Source organism: Apis cerana, linkage group LG6, assembly GCF_029169275.1.
Source record: "Apis cerana isolate GH-2021 linkage group LG6, AcerK_1.0, whole genome shotgun sequence".
In the NCBI taxonomy this organism is placed as follows: Eukaryota; Metazoa; Arthropoda; class Insecta; order Hymenoptera; family Apidae; genus Apis; species Apis cerana.
The window spans coordinates 16,205,629-16,228,642 of NC_083857.1; the positions used below are offsets into that span (position 1 = coordinate 16,205,629).

A 23,014-nucleotide genomic window follows, 5' to 3' on the forward strand; every position below is an offset into this window, starting at 1 on the left:
TTTTTATAAAAATTCCATAAAAATTTAATTGAATACAATATAATTTGGAAACAAATGTTTTAAAATAAAATTTATTTACAAAAAAAAAATGATTGCAAATCATTTTTCGCTGTTTAAAAACAGACATACGTTGGTAAAATCTTTCATCCGTCGTTGGCGTGTTATTAAAACATACAGAGAATAAAAAAATGTATTTATATAATAGATAAAAACCATAATGTTTTGACAATATGTTAGCTCGATATTACTACCTATTAATTATTACACGATTAACTGCTCTATAAGTAAACAATTGGTCGACTCATATTTTAAGTACACTTTTATTACCGGGATATAAGACATTATTTTGTGTCTTATTTTTAAGTAAGCGCAGAACAATATAAAATACTGGTTGTTTTATTATTATAATAATTATCAAGGTTAAAACTCTGTATTCGTCGTTTACTTGAACAAATTGAATCTACCTAATAAAATTTAGCATTTTTATGCTATTTGATATCGACTCTCATACTCTCATTCTCTCTATCATTCTTTCTCTCCCTCTCTCTCAATCTTTTTATCTCTGTACATTGATATTATTGTAAAAGTAAATGCTCTGTATCTCTCCTTCGATTATATTTTCAGTCTCTTTTGCAAATATGCATGCTGAACATTTCGAGCTTACCATTAGGCCGCTTCGAAATTCATGTTTCAAGGCGGAATTGTATTATACAATACCTCCATGAAAGTATTTTTAATTTAAAAAGAAAGAATAAAAAACAAAAAAAGAGAAAAGAAACATCATTTCTCATTCGCTTTATGCATCAAGCAATCAACTTCTAATTAGTTCTATAAGAATGTAGTCCCTTCACCCAGAACTAATGTATCGTGGACCATAATGTTTATAGTTTTGTTTCTATTTTTGTTGCTTCTTGATTATTTAATATATCCAATTCCTTAAGCTTACAGATTTTATAAGCGTGGAATCTGAAAAAAAAATATTTTTATTATAATTTATATTTAAAATTATTATATTTGCTATTATGAAGTAATATTATTATATTTTTATTTTAATAGCTTTATTAATCACTTATAATAATATGATGTAATAATATGATAATATAACAAAATGAATTAGAATAAAGATTTATCTATTATTGAATTTTTTAAATAAAAAATTTTATATTTATAAAATTAATAAATACATTTATTGTGTTCAATGAATTTAATAAACAACTTACGGTATTGTTCATTGCGGTAATAATTCAGTGATCTCCTCTTAATAATTCCATTAACAAATTAAACGAGCTACCTTCTCCTTCAGCACGTTTCGCACTTAACAATTCTTTTCCTGCTTGGCATGTTCTTTGTAAATCTGGAATTCTCAATAATAATTCACCAAATTTGGCAGGCATCTCTGGGTACCTTGCTATGGTATATTGTTGTAATGCTTGTAAAGCCTTCTCCTGAGATGCTCTAACTTTTTCAGGTTCCTTCAATTCACTTGTATCAGAGGTCAATAACACTATTACCTATATATGATAATTAAATATTATATTAATTTTAAAATCAATAATGAATTTGATATTCATAGAAATAATAAAAAAAGAAATAATTACCTTCATTGCCACATATTCATACTGATCTACTCGAAGTCTTCGCAAATTATTAGTAAATGCAAGCATCCTCTCGATGCAGGTCGCTAAGCCAAGCTGTCTAGCCTGTTCTAATGTAATCGACTTGCCGAGAGATACTCTAATTTCACCAGGAGTGCTCATGCTCCGAAAACAACATGAAAAGAGCAATAACTCGCACCAGGAATTAATTAACAGACAAATCTGATCATCAATTGAAATGTTTTTAAATAACGGTAAACTCTTACACCATTTCACTATTTTATAGAGACGATGATCAGCGATGTTGCAGAGGTTCGATAAGAAATCAGGATGTTGAGTTGAATTACCATTTGTATTATTAATTTGAGAACTGCTACTAATGGGCGTAGCTCGTTGTTCATTACCGACGTTAGAAACATTAGAACATGATCTCTCATCTCTTCTGTTATTGGGATTACCATTTCCTGCGGTTCCATTGGACGAACATTCAATATTTGAACTCGTATCATTTCCTGTTCCAGCTCCTCCACTACTTCCAACTCCCAATAACATTGCATCATTATTTCTAGTAGTATTTATTCCTCCACTTCCGGTCATACGATCATTATCATTGTAATGCCATAAATGCTCCACATCCATGATGTCTTGTAGAAGTTGTGGTACTACTTGCATTTTATGAGAGTGATTTGAATGATGTCTTGCCGGATAGTGATGTTCATTACCAGTTGGAGCTGGACTACAATTTCCTCCAGTAGCTAATTTATCGCTAGCTATGTTACTTGCAGGACTACCAACAAGGCTTGCTGGAAGAGTGTATGTACATTGATAGGTACTTCTTCCACCCCTAGTGCGATCCTCCCTAATCGCCTCGAGCTTCATACCTATTAATACAATACAATACAATATAATATGGTATTTCGAAAATATTTTAAAAATATTTTAAAAAATATTTATAAGTTCTTTTATTCTTTTATTATCTTATTTAAAAAAAGAATAAGAATCTTTGAAAACAAATTAAGATAATATATAAACATAAAATATGATAAAATTTAAAAAAATTTTTTTAATTACATTTAAAATAGATCTATAAATTTTATAATTAATTTTCTTTTATCTTACCCATATTGAGGCACTTATCAAATCGGCAGGCGGGGCATTTCTTCCTTGTAGCGACAGTAACGGGGCAGCCCGCGCCTCTAAGGCACACATAATTTTTCCGATTTTGGACGGTGCGTTTGAAAAATCCCTTGCACGATTCGCATGAGAAGATTCCATAATGAAAACCACTAATCTTATCTCCGCAGATTGGACATGGGCTATTAATTAATTGTTGCCTAGTTGAAATACCAGACGGTGCTGACGGTATTCGACAATCTTCTTGATCGTCTGTAGCAACGTGTCCTTCAGGAGACAATTCAGAACCCGGTGCAGAGGAAGAATAGTGATGAGAAATGGCAGGTGAAGCTGTAGCCGGAAGATGAAGTGGACTTCCTTGAGCAACTTGATGTTGATGATGTTGCGGATGTCTTGGTTGCTGGACGGGTGAATGCGTGGGTGGACTGAGAGAGCCATAGCTGTAACAGCTACTTGAGGCATCTGAATTGTTTCTCGAAAGCGAATGTGACAACGATAAAGATAATGAAGAAGTCGAATTGTTGAAACTATGTCGCGACAAAGATAATGATGAAGATGGAACTGGACTTCCTGCCCCTAGGGCAGAATGACGAGCTGCATGAGGACTTTGCGTTGGTGAACTAAATACACTGTATGCGGAATGAATTGCCGAGTCTGGTGATGGTACCTGAAAGATTTTAAAAATATTAGCAATGATATGATAATAACATTTCATAATTTATCATGTACTTACACATAAATTTTATTTATTATTATTTACAAATTTTAATTAATAATAATTTTATTTATTCCATGAAATTCTATTTCAGAAAATGTATAAAAATATGTCTTTAAAACTGATTTATGAAAATATATATAAATAAATTGTTTTAAAAATTATGAAAGAATGAATATGATATAAAAAAATTTTTCAGAGAAATAATGGAATAAATGTCTATAATATTAAGTAATTTTTTCTATTTAGTTTTTTCTTAACTATCATTTAAATTATATCTAAACTATTATATTTTTATTGTAAATAATACTTTAAAAATATGAAATTAAAAATGAAAATATATTTAAATAATGAATTCTAAAATACATATCATTAAATCAATTATATTACCTGTGATCTTGTGTGGCTATGCTTTGTTAGATGATGTCTAGGATTTAAAACTGGACTATGATTTGGAGTTGAGCTATTATAACCACCAAGTAATTTTCCTACAAGAAGAGGCAAATCGTTTTGTTGTGTTTGTTCAAGATTTTCAATGTTGCGTTGTTGTTGTTGTTGTATTTGATGACCATGAGTTAGAGGTAATCCTGTATCATGAAAAGAACCAAATGTAAATCCAGGACTGGATCGGAAATCTGGTTCTGGTTTTATAGGAAATTTCTGCTCTATAGGTCCAGGACTCGCACCACATATTTGAACACCTTCCATTGATGTATCTTCATGTGTATCCTATAATAAAATTAATATAATGATCAAAGGATTGATAACAAATAAATATAATAAATATAATAAATAAATATATAGAATTTGTTAAAAATAATCATATAGGCTAAGAAATTCTTAGAATTTTATAATGTTTTACAATTATTCTCAGTATTTTCATTTTTTATTAGGAAATTCAGTTTTTTCAACAGATTTCAATTTTTTGAAAAGTCAAATGTTGAATTGTCTCAAAACAATAACCTAAGAATTTACAATTTTGTTTTATAAAATAATTTGTTTGATAAATTAGCAAGTTACCGACACATACTTGATTTGTAATTGTATTGGAAGACATTTCTTGGTCGGATAATTCTCCTTCCCATGACATAGGTCTCTCTGGTTGTTGTTGGGAAACGTCGTTCCCATCATAACAACCATTTGCATCTTCTACGTCCCCGTCACCGATTTTTTCACCACTCTGACTAATCGACACATCTCGCTTCTTCTTCGTGCGCAAATTTACCCCTCGAAAGTCAATTTTGCTTATCTCGACATCGCTATCCTCAGCATCTTCATCTGCTGTATTCTGGTTTATAACATTAATACCGATACCGATGCTTTGCGTACCGGCGTTGTTACCGATTCCCGTAGTAGACACAATGTTCGCATTTCCACAGCCTAGCACGGATCCACAGCTTGAAACTACGGACACTGTCACGCCATTCTGGCCGGTGAGATATTTGCATATACCCTTGCCTAAAAAAAAAATGATTGATTAAATCTCTTTATCAAATTTAATTATTTGATTTATATTTTAAAGAGGGGAAAAGTAAGGATATTGTAAATAAAAGTAAAATAGATTTTTGAAACATAACAAGCGTGCGATATCTAGTATGGAGGATGTTCTGCAGAGTAGAGAGTAGGAGAAACCGGGGCAAAGCGGAACGGTAAATATCGTTTTATGCAATGCTAGTAGTACTATGTTGTGAGACGTTCTAATAGATATGTTACGAAAGGAGAGCAGTCATTAGTGAAAAAAAGAAATCTTAAATTATTTAAAATTTTAAAATTGAATAAATGAAACTGTTATTTTTAAAGATAATTCAGAGACTTATTAATTTTATATTATATAAAGAGTTAATTATTCTTGATATTTATCTCAAATAAAATATAGCATTATTATGTATGAGTTAACATTGCATAATATTAGAACTTCAAATATTTCCATTGTTTTTGGTAATATAAGATAATATTTGGGAATATAATTATTTATTTCATGATATCATTGTTAAAGTTCTAATTGCAAGACGATATAGTAATATTTACTATATTAATATTATTAACGCAAGCGAAATAATAATTATTAGAATATCTTATTATAAATAAAAAAAATCACTTAAAAAAAAAGTACATAATTCTATTCTTTCTTAGTAAATAATTTCTGATCGTGAGAACTATTAAAATCACTAACTCTAATTCAGATTTAATCAGAAATAAAACATTAAAAGTTGCTTTCATCTTTCCTAATCTAATTCTTTTTATGTTTATGCTCTTAAAAATTATATAATATCTTAAAAGAAAAGCATAAGACTTTAATAATATAATCACAAAATTTAAATTATTTAAACGATATGTAATGTCATTATAAAAAAACTTTTTGATTAGCTAATAATAATTATTAATAAGATATTTAAGCGTAATTAACAACGAGGTTAAGTTTTATCTAAAAACAAGAATCAAATAATAATATTTAAAAAATATAATTACTTAAATTAATACGATATCCTAAATTTTTATTAAAATGTTGAATATAAGAAAGAAGTTTGAATCATCGAATTATTTTTTTTTATAATTTTCAAAAGCACATAATTTTTATAATTTTCACAAGCATAACAAAACTATCACTGTAAAAAAAACTTCTTCATTTACTAATTACATAATACCGTTTTTAATGTTTTTAATAAAAATCAATTAATGATCAACTAAAAAGTACTAATTTGTAACTTAAAAAAAATCAATCAAATAATAATATTACTAAAAAATATAAATATAAATGAAACAATTGAACATATGAACGTGAAAGAAATTCGGATTATTTTTTTTTCAAAAAGACAGATATATAATAAAAAAATTTACCATCGTGCATATCCTGATTGGGTGGTACGTTGATCGTTGTGACAGAGACATTTTTCCCCGTCTCGGAGGAGCGAGCTGCAGTGATCGTGCATCCACCGGGGGTCGAGGAACAGCTGGTCGAGGTGGGCGAAGTGGTGGTCGCCAGGGAGGAGGTAGAGGTAGTGCACGAGGCAGAGACGGAGGCGGAGTTGTCTGATGCGGTGGAGCCGGTGGACGAGGAAGTCGCGGTGCAAGAGTTCGTCTTCCAAGACTGCGAGGCTGGCCACCAACCGGGACCCGGTCCCGGACCCGGTCCTGGGCCTTCGCTGGGCCCGTTTTGCTCCGACATCCTCAGCTGGTCAATTTGCCGCACGCTCGTGACGCGACTCGGTGTGTTTGAACGATCGCGAAACCTTGCGGCATCCTGGAAAGAACCTCTCTGACTGCGCTAGCTACTTTTCGCGACTATTCCGATATAATATAATTTCTAATTTTTCATCCGATCATGTAAATTCAAACATTTGTCAGATTGATGCTTGTGTGCCTGTGAACAGAAAAGTGAGAATTTATGTATAAAATATATTTACCCGAATATTTTAATTACATGTATTTATTATTATATATTTAGGGAAAAATGATTATAAACATATATAACGAATAATAGCAAATATCAATATAAAAGTAAGATATATATTTATAAATTATATACTAAATTTAATAATTTTAGTTAAAAATAAAAAAAATGTAATTCATAATAATCATGATATTAAAATTAAATATGTGAAAATATTCACTTGAAAAAAAAAAGAACGTATAATTTTCAATCAAGATGATATCAAATTTTATCGAGATGCGTCAGAAGAAAGTGCATCCAGGTGCACCAAAAGCGTTTACTGAACGTGTCTGGGAAACAGAGCCTATAGAAGCGGTCACACACATCTAAGTTCCGCTAGTATGCACTGACGGCCGTCCCGCAAGGCCGGTCCACTTCCGGTCCCGGAGAGCCACCGATCGACCTTCGTGCGGAAACGCAAACGCGCTTCGTAGTTGTACCTTTTGTTTGTAACTGATCACGCAACACGATATAACACACCAAGCAAGGAAAAACCGGTACAAAATTGCGCTCTTTGTCCGTTACGTCTGCTCGATGCGTCAACACCGTTAATTATTTCCAGACGATAGTGTAACACTTAGCTTTACTACGTGTTCTAAGCGATAAAAATTTAGCATTTTACTGGCTGTGATTATCTATGAATTGCTTGGGAATTTGAAATATTGTTTAAGAAAGATTTTTTTTAATGAAATTATTAAATTTTTTATTTTACGAAAGAAAAATTCTTTTTTTAAGAAATTAGAAGAAAATCCGTCTTTTTAAAAATCACATTATACAATATTATATATATATATGATAATAGTTATAAATATTATTAATTTGAAACATGAAAATTGTTTCTTATTTTTAATATTTTATTTTAATATTTCTTGTTATTTTATTAAAATTTATAACATTAAGAAGTATATAACAAAACTATCGTTGGTTGTTATAAATAAGAATAATTATACGATATAAAATTTTGATGGAAAACTCATTTTTACATTAGTACATTCATATAATAAAACATTCTTTCAACGGATTTTGTTGAAAGTTAATGATGAAAGATATCGTTAGTGTGATATTAGAATAAGTTTCTTATGAATGTAATAAATCTAAGACTAAGAAAAATTAAATTGTAAGAAGAAGAAGCATTACGCGGCTTCTTCTCGGAGGTTCGTAAAGGCCACGACGATGGTAGTTACAGACTATGGCTGCGACGCCGACGGTAAGGTCAAGGCCCTCTGCAACCGCCCTACCCAACTCCAATGTACCTTCGTGGTCACGTGACGCGATTCAAGGTCTTTTCTCCCTACTCTGACTGGCGCACCGACCACGCCACTGCCATCCACTACGATGCACCAAGATTGCTCTTTTTCGTATATTTGGACGAATGTAACCTTGCGACGTTTTACCTTTCTTGAAAACTTCAAAAGATATTCTCGTTCGAATCATTTTCAATTCTTCATTCTGTTAATCAGATTCAACGATTTTATTGTAGCTTAACATTTTCAAACATTTTCTAATTTTTATATATATATATATATATATGTGTGTGTGTATGTATGTTTAATTTCAAAATTGTAATTTATATTAATTAATAATCGTATTTAAACTGATAAATGTAAATTATTATTATATTTGAAAGGATTTTTTCGGACACGTGGTTCTTTTAGTATATCAAAACATGTTGCAAATAGTTGAGTCAATGACATTGCTTATAGAAAAATTCGATATCCATAGATAGAATCAGAATTGCAATTTTTAATTTATTATTATTAATAAAAAAAAATGATCATGAAAAAATAATTATATATTTTAAATATCAATTTAACAATATTGCTAAATTTCTACATAAATAAATAATTATGATATTAATATTTTATTCTCAAAAAGTATTATTAATTTAAATAAAGAATGAAAAAATTTATCGATCAGATAATTATTACTTTATTTTTTTTATATTTACTTATTAGTAAATATATTATAATTATATCTTACAATTATTCTATTTTTATTACGTGTTATAAATTTGCATCGAAAGAAATGGTTTTATAAAATCATCAATTAAATTTTTTCATTTATAAATTTTACATTGAGAGAGGATATTATTATTTAAAAATTTTTTCAATCAATAACAATGTGTATATATATATATATGGAAAATTGCACGCTTTGTTAAAATATACATTAGATTATCCTATCATGTGATATTATGTTCACATCTCGATAGGTGTAAGCATGGCAGGTGACGCGGAAGAGGGATCGATGACCTTAAGAGTACACGCTGGCTCTATTTTGAGCAGGTCGTATATACCATAGACCCCGATTAAGACACAGAATGACCATGAAAGAAGTATGAAGAACTATGTTTATTTTCCTATTACGTTAACCTCGTCACTGTCGACGAGACAAATAAAATATTAACCACACCATTTGTTAAGAAAATCATTTTTAAACAAGTTTGCCAACAACAATCATTATTAATAGAAAAATTAATAGAAAATATTTTTCCATGTTACGCGATAGTATAAAAAAATGTTAATTTATTTTAAAAATATTTGAATGCATCTATTTCCGCATTTTCGTTCAAATTTACTAGAAAAAAACAAAAAATCAATAATATTTAATCATGTCACATTATACGATAAATTATATACTTTAAAAATTGCAAAGCAACATATCAATATGTTATTTTATTTTTGAAAATCGCGTAATTTTCAGTTGATCATTTAAATATCGAATTGATCATTAATCATTCTAGCTTTCACAATTTCGCATTGGTTAACTGTGAGAGGCAAATTTTAATTATCAAATAAAGTATGTTTCGTGGAAATGCATATCGACAACGTGAGAGGTTGTTCCTATCGGGAACGGTGTACACTTTCTAAAGCGATATTAACGAAGGATAAACGAGTGTAACGGACATTTGACTTCGATATAAAGTACCAACATAAGTTAATCACGTAAGTCACGAGTTTACTCAATATAAATACTTTGCACAAATCAAATAAACTCAATCAGATGAAATTCGAATTCATATAGTAAGAATAAATAAAAATAAATATATCTTTAAATAAAAATTATATATATATATATACACATTATTTTCGTTTAATTTACATATATATTTTTCTTATTGTATCAAAATTAAAAAGAAAATATTATATTTGAAATTATACAAAAATTCTTCAAGATATTAAAAAAACCAATATTTAATAACAAATGAATTTATTTTTAAAATTTAAAATTATTTCTTATAAATTATTTAAATTTCAAAAATGTTTAGCAAATAGAAATGCGATCGAAAAATTTTCCTATTTCATATAATGGATTTTTTTATTATTTTTGCCGACCGATAATAATTACCGCGCGATAATTGTACATTTACATGACTGTCCGTTACACAATGATCATGTTAAGGTATTTCATAGAAGCTTTCCTCGTCTCCATAGTCGCGTTCCAAGTATAAAAAGTACTGCATTTGACGTGGAATCTCTCTCCCTCTCCCTCTCCCTCTCTCTCTCCCTCTCTCTCTCTCTATTTTACTGGAAGCTAGGCGCGGGTTTTCCTTTCACCCGGGCCAGTGAGCTCGACAGGCCCAACTACGCATACGTTTAAATATCTCGTTGAATGTGCATAGATACTTAACTTTACACATATTTTCTGATTACGCACATTTATAAATGCGCATTTTCTTGTACGTTGTAATTTTTCAACATTGATAGAATTTCTATATATATTCTCATATGCACATATTTAATTATCGATTATAAATCAAGTTCATTATGTGAAACTATTAAAAAATAAAATGGGCAATATAATATCATGATAAAAAAAAATCATCGAAGAAAATCATAAATACGAATATTTTTATTAGAATGATATTACATAAAGAATTAATGCACGTTTTTATCATTTCAATAATATATGTGAATGTTAAGTTTTAATTAAATACTTTAACCATTTTTTGTAATAATTTGACCTTTATTTATTATGGTGATATTAAAATGAAAAATATGAAAACACTTTTACAATTCAAATAATATAATCTATATTTTTATAACTTCTTTATATCTCATATTCCTCGAATGATTAGTGAAGTTGAAAATTGCTAAAGATACCATCGATGTTAAATAGTGATAAAAGTAAAACTGTTATCTATCTACTGTGTAATCGAATCTAAAAATAATATATACTATATTGCATTCGTTATTAAACCTCTGTATAATTTATTATTTAATGTATTTATATATATATATATTTTTTTAACATGTATTTATTATAATAAATATATAAAAAATTAATCGAAACTTACTTTCGTTATTATTCTTGCATCACGTTCTAGATCATTGTCGAATGATAAAGCATGAGCATGAAAAAATGAAAACGTCGCGACATCTAGATAAAACGTTTGAGATTACGTAAAAATACCAATAATGTTCATTTTTCATTTATCGGATACGATACCTCGTACGAAGTTAGGTATATGAACATACCGATCGAGAATACTCTGGTCTGGTCTGGGTGTCAATTAAAATTATTATAGCCGGTCGAGAAGCATTTTTGAGCAACATCAAGAACCGGTTCGGTTCGGGATCGGCTGCAACAGCCAGCTACCGTCGTCTCGTATATACATTGCCGCATTTTGTTTTCGCTTGCCTCAATGAGATCGCGTCGAATTGGCTTTATGTTAGAAAAAATTGCATTTGTGATAGAGAACAGTCGATAATGGCATATAGTAAACTGGATAATTCTTTCGATAATTCGAATCGAGCAAGTACCATAATAATCACAAAGATTTATTGAAAAACAAAATTTAATGAAATTTCGAAACAATACAATATTATATTTAATTGCAATGTAAATATAAAAAATTTTTATGGATAAATTTATGAATTTAATTAATAATTATTTTTACAGAATGTCTCGTTTAATTCTTGCATAAGTGATCATATCTTTTATATAAATAAGTTTTATTCAATTAAAAAAAAAATATTTGATTTTTTTACTAATCTAACTTAATTTAATATATGATTTGATATCTTTTGAACAATAGTAGAAATTCTTTTAATTTATTTAATTTTTTCTATTAATTTTATAAATTAGATAAATTTATAATACATAAATTACAAATACATGTATGTATTTTAAAATATTTGATTCAAACAAAATCTACGATACAATTCTATATGCTATTCGCAATAAAAAACAAAATTTGTGAGAAAATGATAATTTTCTGTTATTTTATTTGTTAATATTTTTCCATTATTCTTCTATTTTCAAATTTTCATAAAAACCAATTAAATCTTACCTTGCATTCCTATTTATAATTTTTAAAGGAATAATGTATTTCAACTTTCCCCTCTATACATAAATTTATTCATATCAATTAGCAACTAATTACATTTATAACGGCATGTCTGTTAAGTTGAAAATATATATGTATATATGATCATGCAGTACCATGCACGTTTTCATGTATACCAATCACCATATTGAATATATTAAAGAGTTTTCAGCGACCTCTGGAATGTAATATTCGCATATTTATAATTGATGCAGCAATTCTGGATCAAAACCTTGAATTAAACCAACATATGTGAAGGCAGTGCGAAATATTTCTTTTAAAACGAATATATATTTACAAACGTATGAAATGATTACAAACGTATATATATTTTCTTATACGGAATATCCGCAATCTTCACAACTTTAAACACATACGAAAGAATGTTGATTCTTTCGTTCAAAAATTATCGATGTATATTATATATTATCTAACATGCGTATCTATTATAATATCTATTATAACAAATTATTTCATGCATAAAAATATATTATTAATTGACAATTTGAAATCATAAAGTAATAAACACTATAACTAGTGACATCTAGCGGTTGTGCATGCACAATTATTATATCGAATAGATAGGAAACTAAATGAATGTAGAATTGAAAAAAATTTGACTAAATGGCGTAGTGGCTTAGAAAAATTAGTTTGAGAAAAGAAATAAGAGGAAGAAAAGAGGAAGATCGCTGTCGAGTAATAAATGTTGAGGTGCGGTCGGGCAAGTACGGGAAAGGTTCATCAATATTCATAAGTCGCACTAGGTCTATCCGTGTCTCAAGGATCCAGGGAGTTTCCAGTACACACTCTTTCTCTCTGTCTCTTTTTTCTTTTTCACATGCAGGGTGTGGGACTGTATATATGCAATGAAAGCCATTTATGCGACATAGAATTCTCTACGTAATGTGCACATATGCGCACATACCTACTTACATTGCATTCTATATCTATACATTGTCATATCGCATTACTGTTTTCGTGTTGCTGTATATGTATGGAGTAAAAATGCATTCAGATGTCTCTTTCTACATCAAGCCTGATAAAATAACAAAGTAAACAAGTCGAATAGTGTGTAATATTAATCGTGTATTCAAATATGAAAATATTTTTTACAGATTATTTTTAATTATGGAATGAAATCACTTTCATCAATATTTTCACAAAAAATTTATAATATTAAAATAAAAGCTGTGTTTGTCTTATCATCATATTAACTTAATTCAAAATAAACATATTTATAAATAATTATAATTATTTAAAATATATAATTATAATTATAATTAATATATAATGTATAAGTTATTTTATTGATTTCGATAGTTTTAAAACATTTTGTCAAAATCAATATTCTTAACAATTTTTTCTTATATAAATTAGTTTTAATTTTTGAAGTACCAGCAAAATTTTTTTAATATCGTAAATGTAATTCAAATCTAAATCTATTCTAAGTTTTAGAAACATAGTATGTTAATATTGAAAATATTTTTGTGTTATTATATTATAAATAAATAATTTAAAATTATTTCCTTATTCTTATCATATTTACAATATAATTTTTGGTTAATTTTTTTTTATTTTACGAGATATTAAAATTATCAAATAATTTATAATCTCATAAGTTTTATGAAATAAAATCATTTGTTCCTAATTTTTTTAATACACCTTGTATAGGTTAATATTTTTCACATTCGTTTACTTTTACATATATTATATGCATATTCGTATAATACATATATCATGACAGTCCGTGTATGCATATGTAATGTATACACTCTGCGGTTGTGATAAGATCGAGAAGAAGCTTGCGCAATCTCGAGTAGCGATTACCAGCAGTATCATGGACAAACCCGTCGCTGCCACTACTAATGGATTTTACCTGTGTATTATGTCTATATAAACGAAATCTTGCCTTAAAAAATTTAAGGTACAAATAAGTAATAGAAATTAAACTTTTCAATAGTTTCAGAATAATTTCAAACAATAATTCTTTCAACTTGCAATACAATATTTTTGTCATATTTTAGAGGTTAGGTCAACTCATCACTTTTATTATTTGATATACACAGTATCATTAATTTTTTACTTCTTTTTGGTTAATATTATTAATATTTTAATTTATTTTAATTTAAAAATGGAGTGATAATACAAAATTTAAGGAAATATTTTTTATTTTAAAAATTTATTTTATGTTTATAAAAATGAAATATTTTATAAATATATTTCCTTATTCTTGTCATATTGTTGAAAATCCACAATGTCTTCAAACTAATTTGCGATGCTTTAAGGAAGACGATTATAAATTTATCGAAAATATCAGATAAGAATTTATGATTCTGTAAAATTTTAAAAATTTATCATAATACGAAGTAAATCAACAATTCTTGCAGGTAATTATAATCAATTTCGTATGTAATTTTATATTTTGTAATCTATTACAAATAAACAAAACTCATTTAATAAGTTAATTAACAAATTCCTATATTTATTTAAATACAATATGAACATAATGCTTACGGATTTTTTTGCAAAGTTTATATAATATAATATCCATCCAAGAAAAATTTATAATATAATAAGTTTTCATATTATAAGTTATAAAAAATATCTTATAATATAATTATATAATAAACACAATTTTGTATAATTTTTTTGTAATATACGTTAATATAAATATTTAGATATTTTCACGTTTTTATAATTTATATTTTAACAATTATATAATAAATGGTTTCTGAAAATTATTTTTATTTTTTTCTATGTTATTAAAATAGAATATTTCATTGATAATTTAGATATTATCAATTGCAGATAACATGATAAATTTTAATTTCTTATAATTATTATAACAAATTTCCTACAATTATTGATAATAAAATTTTGTATTTCTTTCAAGAAGAATATTTGTAAAACCGAATTACATTTTTTATAAATACTTGTTAAGTACAATAAAAATTTATATTAATATCTTATCATTAACGTTTGAAATTATTTTTTAAAAAAATCATAATTAATATGATTAAATGATAAAGAAGTATTAATGGTCAATTTTGTGTCAATAGTGTCATTACTGATTGTATTCATGTATACCGCTATAGGCTAATGCCCCATCCATTTGATCCCGTTTCCTTTTTTCTGTAACAGTCAGTCTCGAGCCAGCGATTTTCTCGTGCTCCTCTACTTCTATTCTATCCTCCCTTTCTCCCCTCTCCTTCGTTTTCATTTATATTTCTCGACTTATTCAGTTATTTCCATATTTCATTTAAACAATAAATCAAATAATATATTTGTTTATTTAACAAGAATATACTTTTTCTAAATCACTGTGAATTAATAATTATATATTATATTTTTTGAATTAAACAGATTAAATTAAATTGAAAAATTTGATACAAATGAAAAAAACATGATATTAATTATTTTTATAAAATGTTATCATTGTAAATTATTTAGATTTTGCACACAGATATAAATAAAATAGTGAAACAATTATAATAATTTGCAAATAATAATTTTAAAAAAGATTTTTACTAATTTTTATTAATTTAGGCAATTTTTTATTATAAAAATTGTATTATAAATATAAAATGAGAAAGGAAAATTAAAAATAGATTAAAATAAGAAAATCGGATGTTAAGATAAAAAAAAACATAAAAGAAACTATAATGATTGTCTAATTTAATCTATAATCTTTATCCTTACATCATTATATATAGTTTTTAGATATCGAATTTTGATCTAATGATAAATATGAAATTTCCATTAACATTAATTAAAAAAAATAAATCCAATAAGAAGCAACTATAAGTAGAATGTCAGACTTTTGTTCGAAGTTCCTTGATCAAAGATAACTTGTTTACGTGTTAGAATTCGCATTCGACCTTCGATTTGATAACATTAGGATAACGTTCCGATGAGAATGCATTTATCATCGCAAAGCGAATCGATTAAATCTATATAAGACTCATATAAGATTTCATATGATTATTCTTTCTAATACGGAAAAAATAAAAAAAAAATGAAATTTTAAATTATATAATATTAAAAAGAAAACTATAAAATTTTCTAAGAGTATTTTATTATTTTTTTTATATTTATATATTTTTAAAATATTGCTTTTTATGTTTTATTTTTATAATTTTTCATAATTTTGAAAAATAATATTATAACATATAAAATATATAATTTTAAAAGTAAATTATTTTTGCACTTTCATTTACTGTTAATTCTATTAATTATAATATAATTAGCATTACAATTCTTTCTATTCATATTATAAAATTTATTATAGTGATATAAATCGAATTTAGATATTATTTTTTAATATGGATATATTAAATCATAATATGAAAATGTTAAATTTCAACAATAAATTAAAATTACTTTATAGATACGAAACGAGATAAGTTGTCTCCTTGGATTAACGGGTTCACTTGGAACATAAAACGTCCTTATGCAGCGCATTACGAGAAAAAGAAGTGCACGCGCGATCGAAGAAAATTCCCAAGCACAAGAATCTCGCGTTGAGGAGCACTGATCTGCAGTGTATATCGTGTATTACCTATAGTGGGGATGGAGGTGAAGAGTGTAAGAGGAGAGTATGGAGGGGCTCAAGGCCGGTCACGCTGTCAAGCCAGAAAGCCTGCGCGCCGAAATATCAACATGATTGTCCAAGTCGGTTAGCCTCGCTTGCTGCTCCGATTACCTCGCTCGTTCGTAGACACGCGGCTATATCACGTTCTCGTTCTCATCGCGTTCCCGACATGAAAGCCGCGTAATCATGAAAAATTTGTGTCAACTTCTTTCTCTTGAATCAATAAATTGATATATGAAGATATGAAAAAAGGGCGGACAGAAGTGAAAAAAACGACGAAGTTTAAATTGTGAAGCCAGACAGAGAAAAGGAAGAAAATCGACTTTTGGACAGGTGGTACGAACACGGAGGCTGACAGCTGATAGTTCGTGACTCTTGTATCGAGGGAAGTTACGAAACTCGTTACCACGAGAAAGGCTATGACACGGTCTTGCAGGAAAGAAGCGGAATATGTCGGTGTATGAGAACGTATGTGTGCGAGTGCCTTCGCGGCTCGCAGCCGAGAAAGAGAAAGAGGAAAAGGACGTAAAGAGACAAAAGGAAGAGACGCCAAAAGGAAGAAACAGAGAAAGAAAAAGAAAGAGAAAGATCGGTAATCAATCGGCGATTAATCGATCTGCGATTGAAATTCATCGCAGCGATTCGATATCAGAGTATCGAGAGTCTCTGGATAAAGCTAGGCTGATAAAGTTAAAACGATTTTCTATCGATGAGAACACGTTCGTGACGAAAAAAAATCAAGCAAAGAATGAGATGAGAAAAGGGGGGAAGAAAGAGAGAAGAAAAGAAAAGAGAGAAAAAGAACGATGAAAGGAAAGGGGATAACGAGGAGGAGGGAGTCGAGGGGTCATCGGGAAACATAACCTCTGTACGCGCAACGTTCGAATAGCCGACTAAACAATTTTCGATTTTACCTTTGCTTCCATACACTTCCGTGTATCGCGTTTCCTTACCTTATGTTTCGTGCAACTCGACAACCGCAACGAGGATTGTCCAAAGCATTCGGGTTGAAAGGCAGCGTCTGGGACACGACAATCTTGACAGTTTTCCACAATGATGTATAGCTCGGCTGGTACAGTTTTTTCGGCTAGCACACGAGGACAGATAGGTCGATAGATCACACAACACTACTACCGACACTTTCGATATACGGCACTATGGTAGATGTGCAATCGGGCGTCTTCGGACGAAGTAACAGGCAACCGAAAGAGCTTGGCACACCTTCGCGTCACGTTACAACGAGTTACAACGAGCCACGGGCAGCTACAGGCACGGGCTACCTCGGACTCTCCGTCTCCGTCTCCGCTGTTGACTGGTGGCTACGACTACCTCACACCACAAGCTCGTCTCGTACCTGTGTCTCTCTTTCTCTCTTTTTCTCTTTCTATGCTCGTGTTCAGAGCCAGTGCCAATAGTACAGTGCATCACCACCAGATGGACGACGTTGTCGCGCGTCGATGTACTATAATATAGCGATTCTTCATGAAATTGATTTGAAATGATACTCAAAAAACGTTCATAAAACGAAAGAAACTTTAAAAATTTCATTCGCATTTTATTGATTATTTTAACTAATGGACTCATTAAGATATTTTGTATTAAAATAAATTAATACAACAATAAATGAAATGAAATATCATAATTAGATATTTCTCAAATAAAGATGGAATTATATTCCTTTATATAATAAACATTTAATGTATTTAAAGATTTATAAATATTATAATAATTGATAAAATAAAATATTTAATAAAAAAACAAATTAAATGAATAGTATATTGCTGCAAAAAATTAATTAAATAATGAATAAAAAACTATACGTTAATTACATTGTTAATAACAATTTTTCCTATTAAAATATTTTTTTTTGAGCATTTTATTATCATTAACGTATGTAGTAACTAAAAATGTAAAAAAATAATTAAAAAATATTTTTAATTATTGATACTAATATTAATAATAATTAATAACCTATTTAATTAACAATGATGGATTGATATTTTTTATTTACCTTTCGAAATATTTTATGAAATATTTTCATATTATTTGTTAAATACGTTATATTCAAATAATCTTTAGAACCAATTTTGTAGTTTTAATTGAAAAGTATCCAAAAGAAATAAATATATCATACGAAAGCATGTTTCCAATATGGCGACGCGCAACTTGATCTAACCGGAACGTTGCGTATAAATCGAACGTATGCTTCGTTAACCATCTTTTAAAATATTTTTTTTTTATTAATATCGTTTATTCTGTGATTTTAGTGAAATAGAAGAAATTAGAAAGATATAATTAATTTTTCCCAGTGTTTATTCACAAGGAGATTACGTATGTATTTTTGATCGATAAAATATAATTAAGGATTTTTCAGTTTGTTTTATGATTTTATTTTTTAAATAATTAGAATTTTATTCATATATTTGATTGATTAATAAAATCTATTAATTTTATTTTTATAGTAATGTTTTATAGTAATGATTTTATAATATAATTATTTAAAAATTTTTTATTAATTAATTTTTCTATTTTGTTTGTATTTTATAATGTTAGATATATAAAATATTTATATATTTTAAAACTAAAGTCATTTTAAATAATATTCAAAAATTGAATTAATTAATTATATACATTTTTCTTATTACAAATTTGAAAATGTATTTGTTACTAATTAGTAATCAGAATCTTTATTTATTATTATTCAATGTTCGAAATAACTAAAGAATACTAAAAAATAATTAAATATGAAATGATTATTAAATGTCTAAAAAATAATCGTTTGAAAAAAAAATAGTAAAAATCAATATATAAATTCAATATCAAATGAAATTGTGATATTTATCTTCTTTATAATTATATTTTGTTATTTTATTTTTAAGATTAGATTAAAAATAAATAATAGATAAAATATAATAATAGATATAATAATAGATAAAATATAAATAAATAAATAAATTTAGTTTACAAAAAAAAAAAAGATTACACTTTATCTATATTCAATTTATGAATTTATTTATCATCTTTCCAAGAATAATTAAATTTATTACGGATCTCTAAAATTTTATAAACAAGACTTAAATTTCTATATATTAATTTCAGAAAGATTGAAGCAAAAAATATAATATATATATAACACTCAGTTGTGTGGCATAAAGTCAGGTAAACGTAAATGATCGTAGTTCAATGCTCGAGACTGACCGGGGTCGCCAAAGCATTTTCCTTTAGCTCCGCTTGACAGCGATTGGCATCTATAATTCTCGGCGGTGTGGCAAAAAAGTTACGGAATGCGTTTGATTCGAACCTGTTTAAACGCGTTTCAGGAAACATGAACTAATCTTTTTCACTCTTTATGACAATATCTATTTTTTGTTTAAGTAATTCGAACAAATATGAATTATATAATTATATGATTTTTCAATTATTAAAGAAACAATAAAAAAAGAAAGAGGTTAATTTTATCGACTTTTTATGAACTAATTTTCCAACTAAATTTTGTGAATTGTTATATGAATGTAAATAAAAAAAAATATATATAAATTTATTTTTAAAACTGTTTTTGTATTTTTACAATTTTTTATTATTTTATGATTATATTTATAATTGTATTTGACTTTGAAGATTTATAGATTTATATGCAGAATTGTAAATTTATTTTGAAAATAAAAATCTAAAAAAATTTTAAATATATTGAAAAAATAATTTTAAGTAATTTAATTGTAGGTTGAAATATTTTATTAAAAGTTAAATATTTTATAAAATGTAAAAATGAATTTTTCAGTCAAGAATTATATTAATAGAATAAATTAAAAATTAGAAGAATAGCATACTTTGATATATGATTAACAATTATTTTATAATTATATAATGAAATAGAAAATAATAATTTCATCTAAAAAAAACAAAATTACGTGCATTATTTTGAATTTGGTTTGTGATTTAATAAACTTTTTGTTTATATATTAATATTAATGCGTATTTTTACATTATTCTCTTTTTATTTGCAATAGATACATACATGTAGAAACCGAACAAGTTAGAATGAAAGACGGAAAATCGCTAGGCGATTCAATGGCATGAGCAAGTTCGCAGCGAAAAATCTTACCAATGACAGCATACATTTTTATTAATTATTATTTTATATATACATGTGGTCGTATTGTATGTATTTATTAATGAAACATGACCACTGACGTATAAAGTATAAGTATTTATGAATCACTTAAAAACAATTGTAAATGTGGCACAGCCCAAGTAAATCCCTGAAGAAAATCTTTAAGAATTAATAAAATTCCTTTTATTATAACTCGCTTTCTCAAACTGATAAATCACTAAGATAATTTTTATTCGCTAAATTTGATTATCATTTTGATTTATCAAATTTTTTGATTCTGGCACTGAATATAGCACACAAAGAATGAAGCATTTTTATAAAAATTTTATTAAAAAATAAGATCATTGTAGAATAAATTCTTACCTGCATATTTTTAATAAATCTTTGCATTCTCTTCCTTTCTCTATTTCTTTTCTTTTGAAATATAAATTTTTATTTAAATTTTAAAAGCCAAAGTAATTTGTTATTTATCATCACTTATCATTATCTTTTTTTTCTTTCAAGAAATATAAATTTACGACATGTCGAGGAATTACTCGACAAAAAAAAGAAAAAGAAAAAAAAAGAAACGCATTTGTATTAAAAAACTATGGAAGAAAAGCATATAGATATATCTAACAAAAAAGATTTCTCTTGACTTAAAAAACATCAAGGGCACTTCTTGCACGTATGGTTACGTTATCTATTATAGCAAACTTGTCTCGATTGCTCTTTGCAACGGCAGTAAGTTCTAGCTACACTTTTTTAAATGCATAGAATTGTGCATTATCCATCATCAATCCTACCGAGGCACGAGCGTCAGGTACAGCTTGCGATCTTTTAAAGAAATTCGTCATTAAAAGAAACCTCTTGATCGCGATTTAATCTATTTTCTGAACCGTGGAGGAATTAAAGTCGTCGGCGTTGGTGTTGGACTGCTGCTACATGATCTGCTCAATGCTCTGTGAGGTTCAACACTGAGAAAACTTTTATCAGTGGTTGGTGGTGCAGAGGAGATGATTTCTGATTCTCCTGGACTAGGACATCGTCGTTGCGAACAATTCGATAAAGTACTTCTCGATAATGTTTGCAATGGTATTTGATAGATTCTTATTGGTTTCCAGTCACTCTGATTATCTGCAGAAAAAAAAATTTTTTATTATTTTTATTATTTAAATTATAATAGTATTCTGATATAGACTATTATATATTATATTTAATACATTCATTATCGATTATTGAAACATCGGCCTACTAAATATTTGAAGTATTTATGAATAGTTTGCCGATTTATCCGATTTTTTCTAAATTGATTCAAACAATAATACAAGTACTTAAATACATCTCTATTAATGCATATATTTCATCGATTTAATTGTTTTATTCAATTATTTTTTTTTGTTTTCCTGATTTATCTTTTTCTGCTTTAATTTTTAAAAATCATATATTTATCGATATTCACAATACTACTGATTGAATGTAAATTTCTTTATAAAAAAAAATTGATAACTCATAATTATCATTATTGTAGAACCTGTAATCGTTAACTCAAATACGTATTAAACAATTGTATTATGAAACATTCATTCACGTTGTGCAAATAGTTGGAAAATTATGATCCGTTTCGAAAAGGTGGCACGTACTTTGCAGATTAGATCGAGACGACGAAGATTGCGCGAAAGGAGGAGGACTGGAAACCGGTTCCTCCTTGTCTGGGGGCTTTGAATCCAGTCGGATTCTTTCGCATTTTCCTGGCAAAAACTCCGGCGCTGTTGTAGCGAAGAAGATGTCTTGCTTTGAGGTGATTAGATTTAGATTCGGCATGGCGATCGTATGTACCAAATTTCCATTAATTATCAATCGTATTTCCATGGTATCATTAGTAAAGGCGATTACGTAGGGAAAGGCACAAGCTACAAATTAATATTTAGGGATTATTAAAAAATATATATATATTTAATAGGAATGAAATATATTAAAATGTAAGTGAATAAAATAAAATTTTACCTATTGCTGCCGGTACGGAATTCCAATTAAAATCGAATTCCGTTGGTGCGGTATTTTCTTCCAGGAGCTTTTGAAAATGACATGTATCTACGACAAATTAATAAACATTAAATTATTAATTTT

At 27.7% G+C, this 23,014-nt stretch overlaps 2 protein-coding genes and 1 long non-coding RNA gene across 13 annotated transcripts in view; 1 reads left to right on the forward strand and 2 right to left on the reverse strand.

The window, feature by feature from the left end:
* Window positions 1–18,108, reverse strand: LOC107999163 (nuclear hormone receptor FTZ-F1 beta). Of its 2 annotated transcripts, none has more exons than XM_017058846.3 (8): window positions 17,748–18,108; window positions 6,283–6,805; window positions 4,475–4,902; window positions 3,835–4,173; window positions 2,715–3,396; window positions 1,599–2,476; window positions 1,221–1,511; window positions 1–966 (listed from the first exon to the last, which is right to left on the reverse strand). In XM_017058846.3, exons 2-7 carry the CDS (start codon window positions 6,608–6,610, stop codon window positions 1,245–1,247), a joined length of 2,922 nt encoding a protein of 973 aa, XP_016914335.2. In that variant the 5' UTR covers window positions 6,611–6,805; window positions 17,748–18,108; the 3' UTR covers window positions 1–966; window positions 1,221–1,244. The 2 variants fall into 2 exon arrangements, with proteins under 2 accessions (XP_016914335.2, XP_061932788.1); XM_062076804.1 differs by lacking the exon at window positions 17,748–18,108 and adding an exon at window positions 7,199–7,425.
* Window positions 14,010–21,474, forward strand: LOC107999164 (uncharacterized). 3 transcript variants are annotated; one of them, XR_009830400.1, is made up of 3 exons: window positions 14,010–14,127; window positions 16,591–19,125; window positions 19,894–21,474. It is a non-coding gene; the product is annotated as an uncharacterized LOC107999164 (long non-coding RNA). The 3 variants fall into 3 exon arrangements; XR_001766304.3 differs by having other exon boundaries at window positions 14,037–14,590; XR_009830401.1 differs by lacking the exon at window positions 14,010–14,127 and adding an exon at window positions 16,257–16,271.
* Window positions 20,770–23,014, reverse strand: part of LOC107999155 (GTPase-activating Rap/Ran-GAP domain-like protein 3) — a 25,983-nt gene continuing 23,738 nt past the window's right edge. For all 8 annotated transcript variants that reach the window (XM_062076796.1, XM_062076799.1, XM_062076801.1 and 5 more), the window contains 3 exons: window positions 22,892–22,978; window positions 22,528–22,797; window positions 20,770–22,021 (listed from right to left, as the gene is read on the reverse strand). In XM_062076796.1, coding sequence (XP_061932780.1) covers window positions 21,771–22,021; window positions 22,528–22,797; window positions 22,892–22,978 — 608 coding nt within the window. In that variant the 3' untranslated portion in view covers window positions 20,770–21,770. The remainder of the gene's footprint in view (window positions 22,022–22,527; window positions 22,798–22,891; window positions 22,979–23,014) is intronic.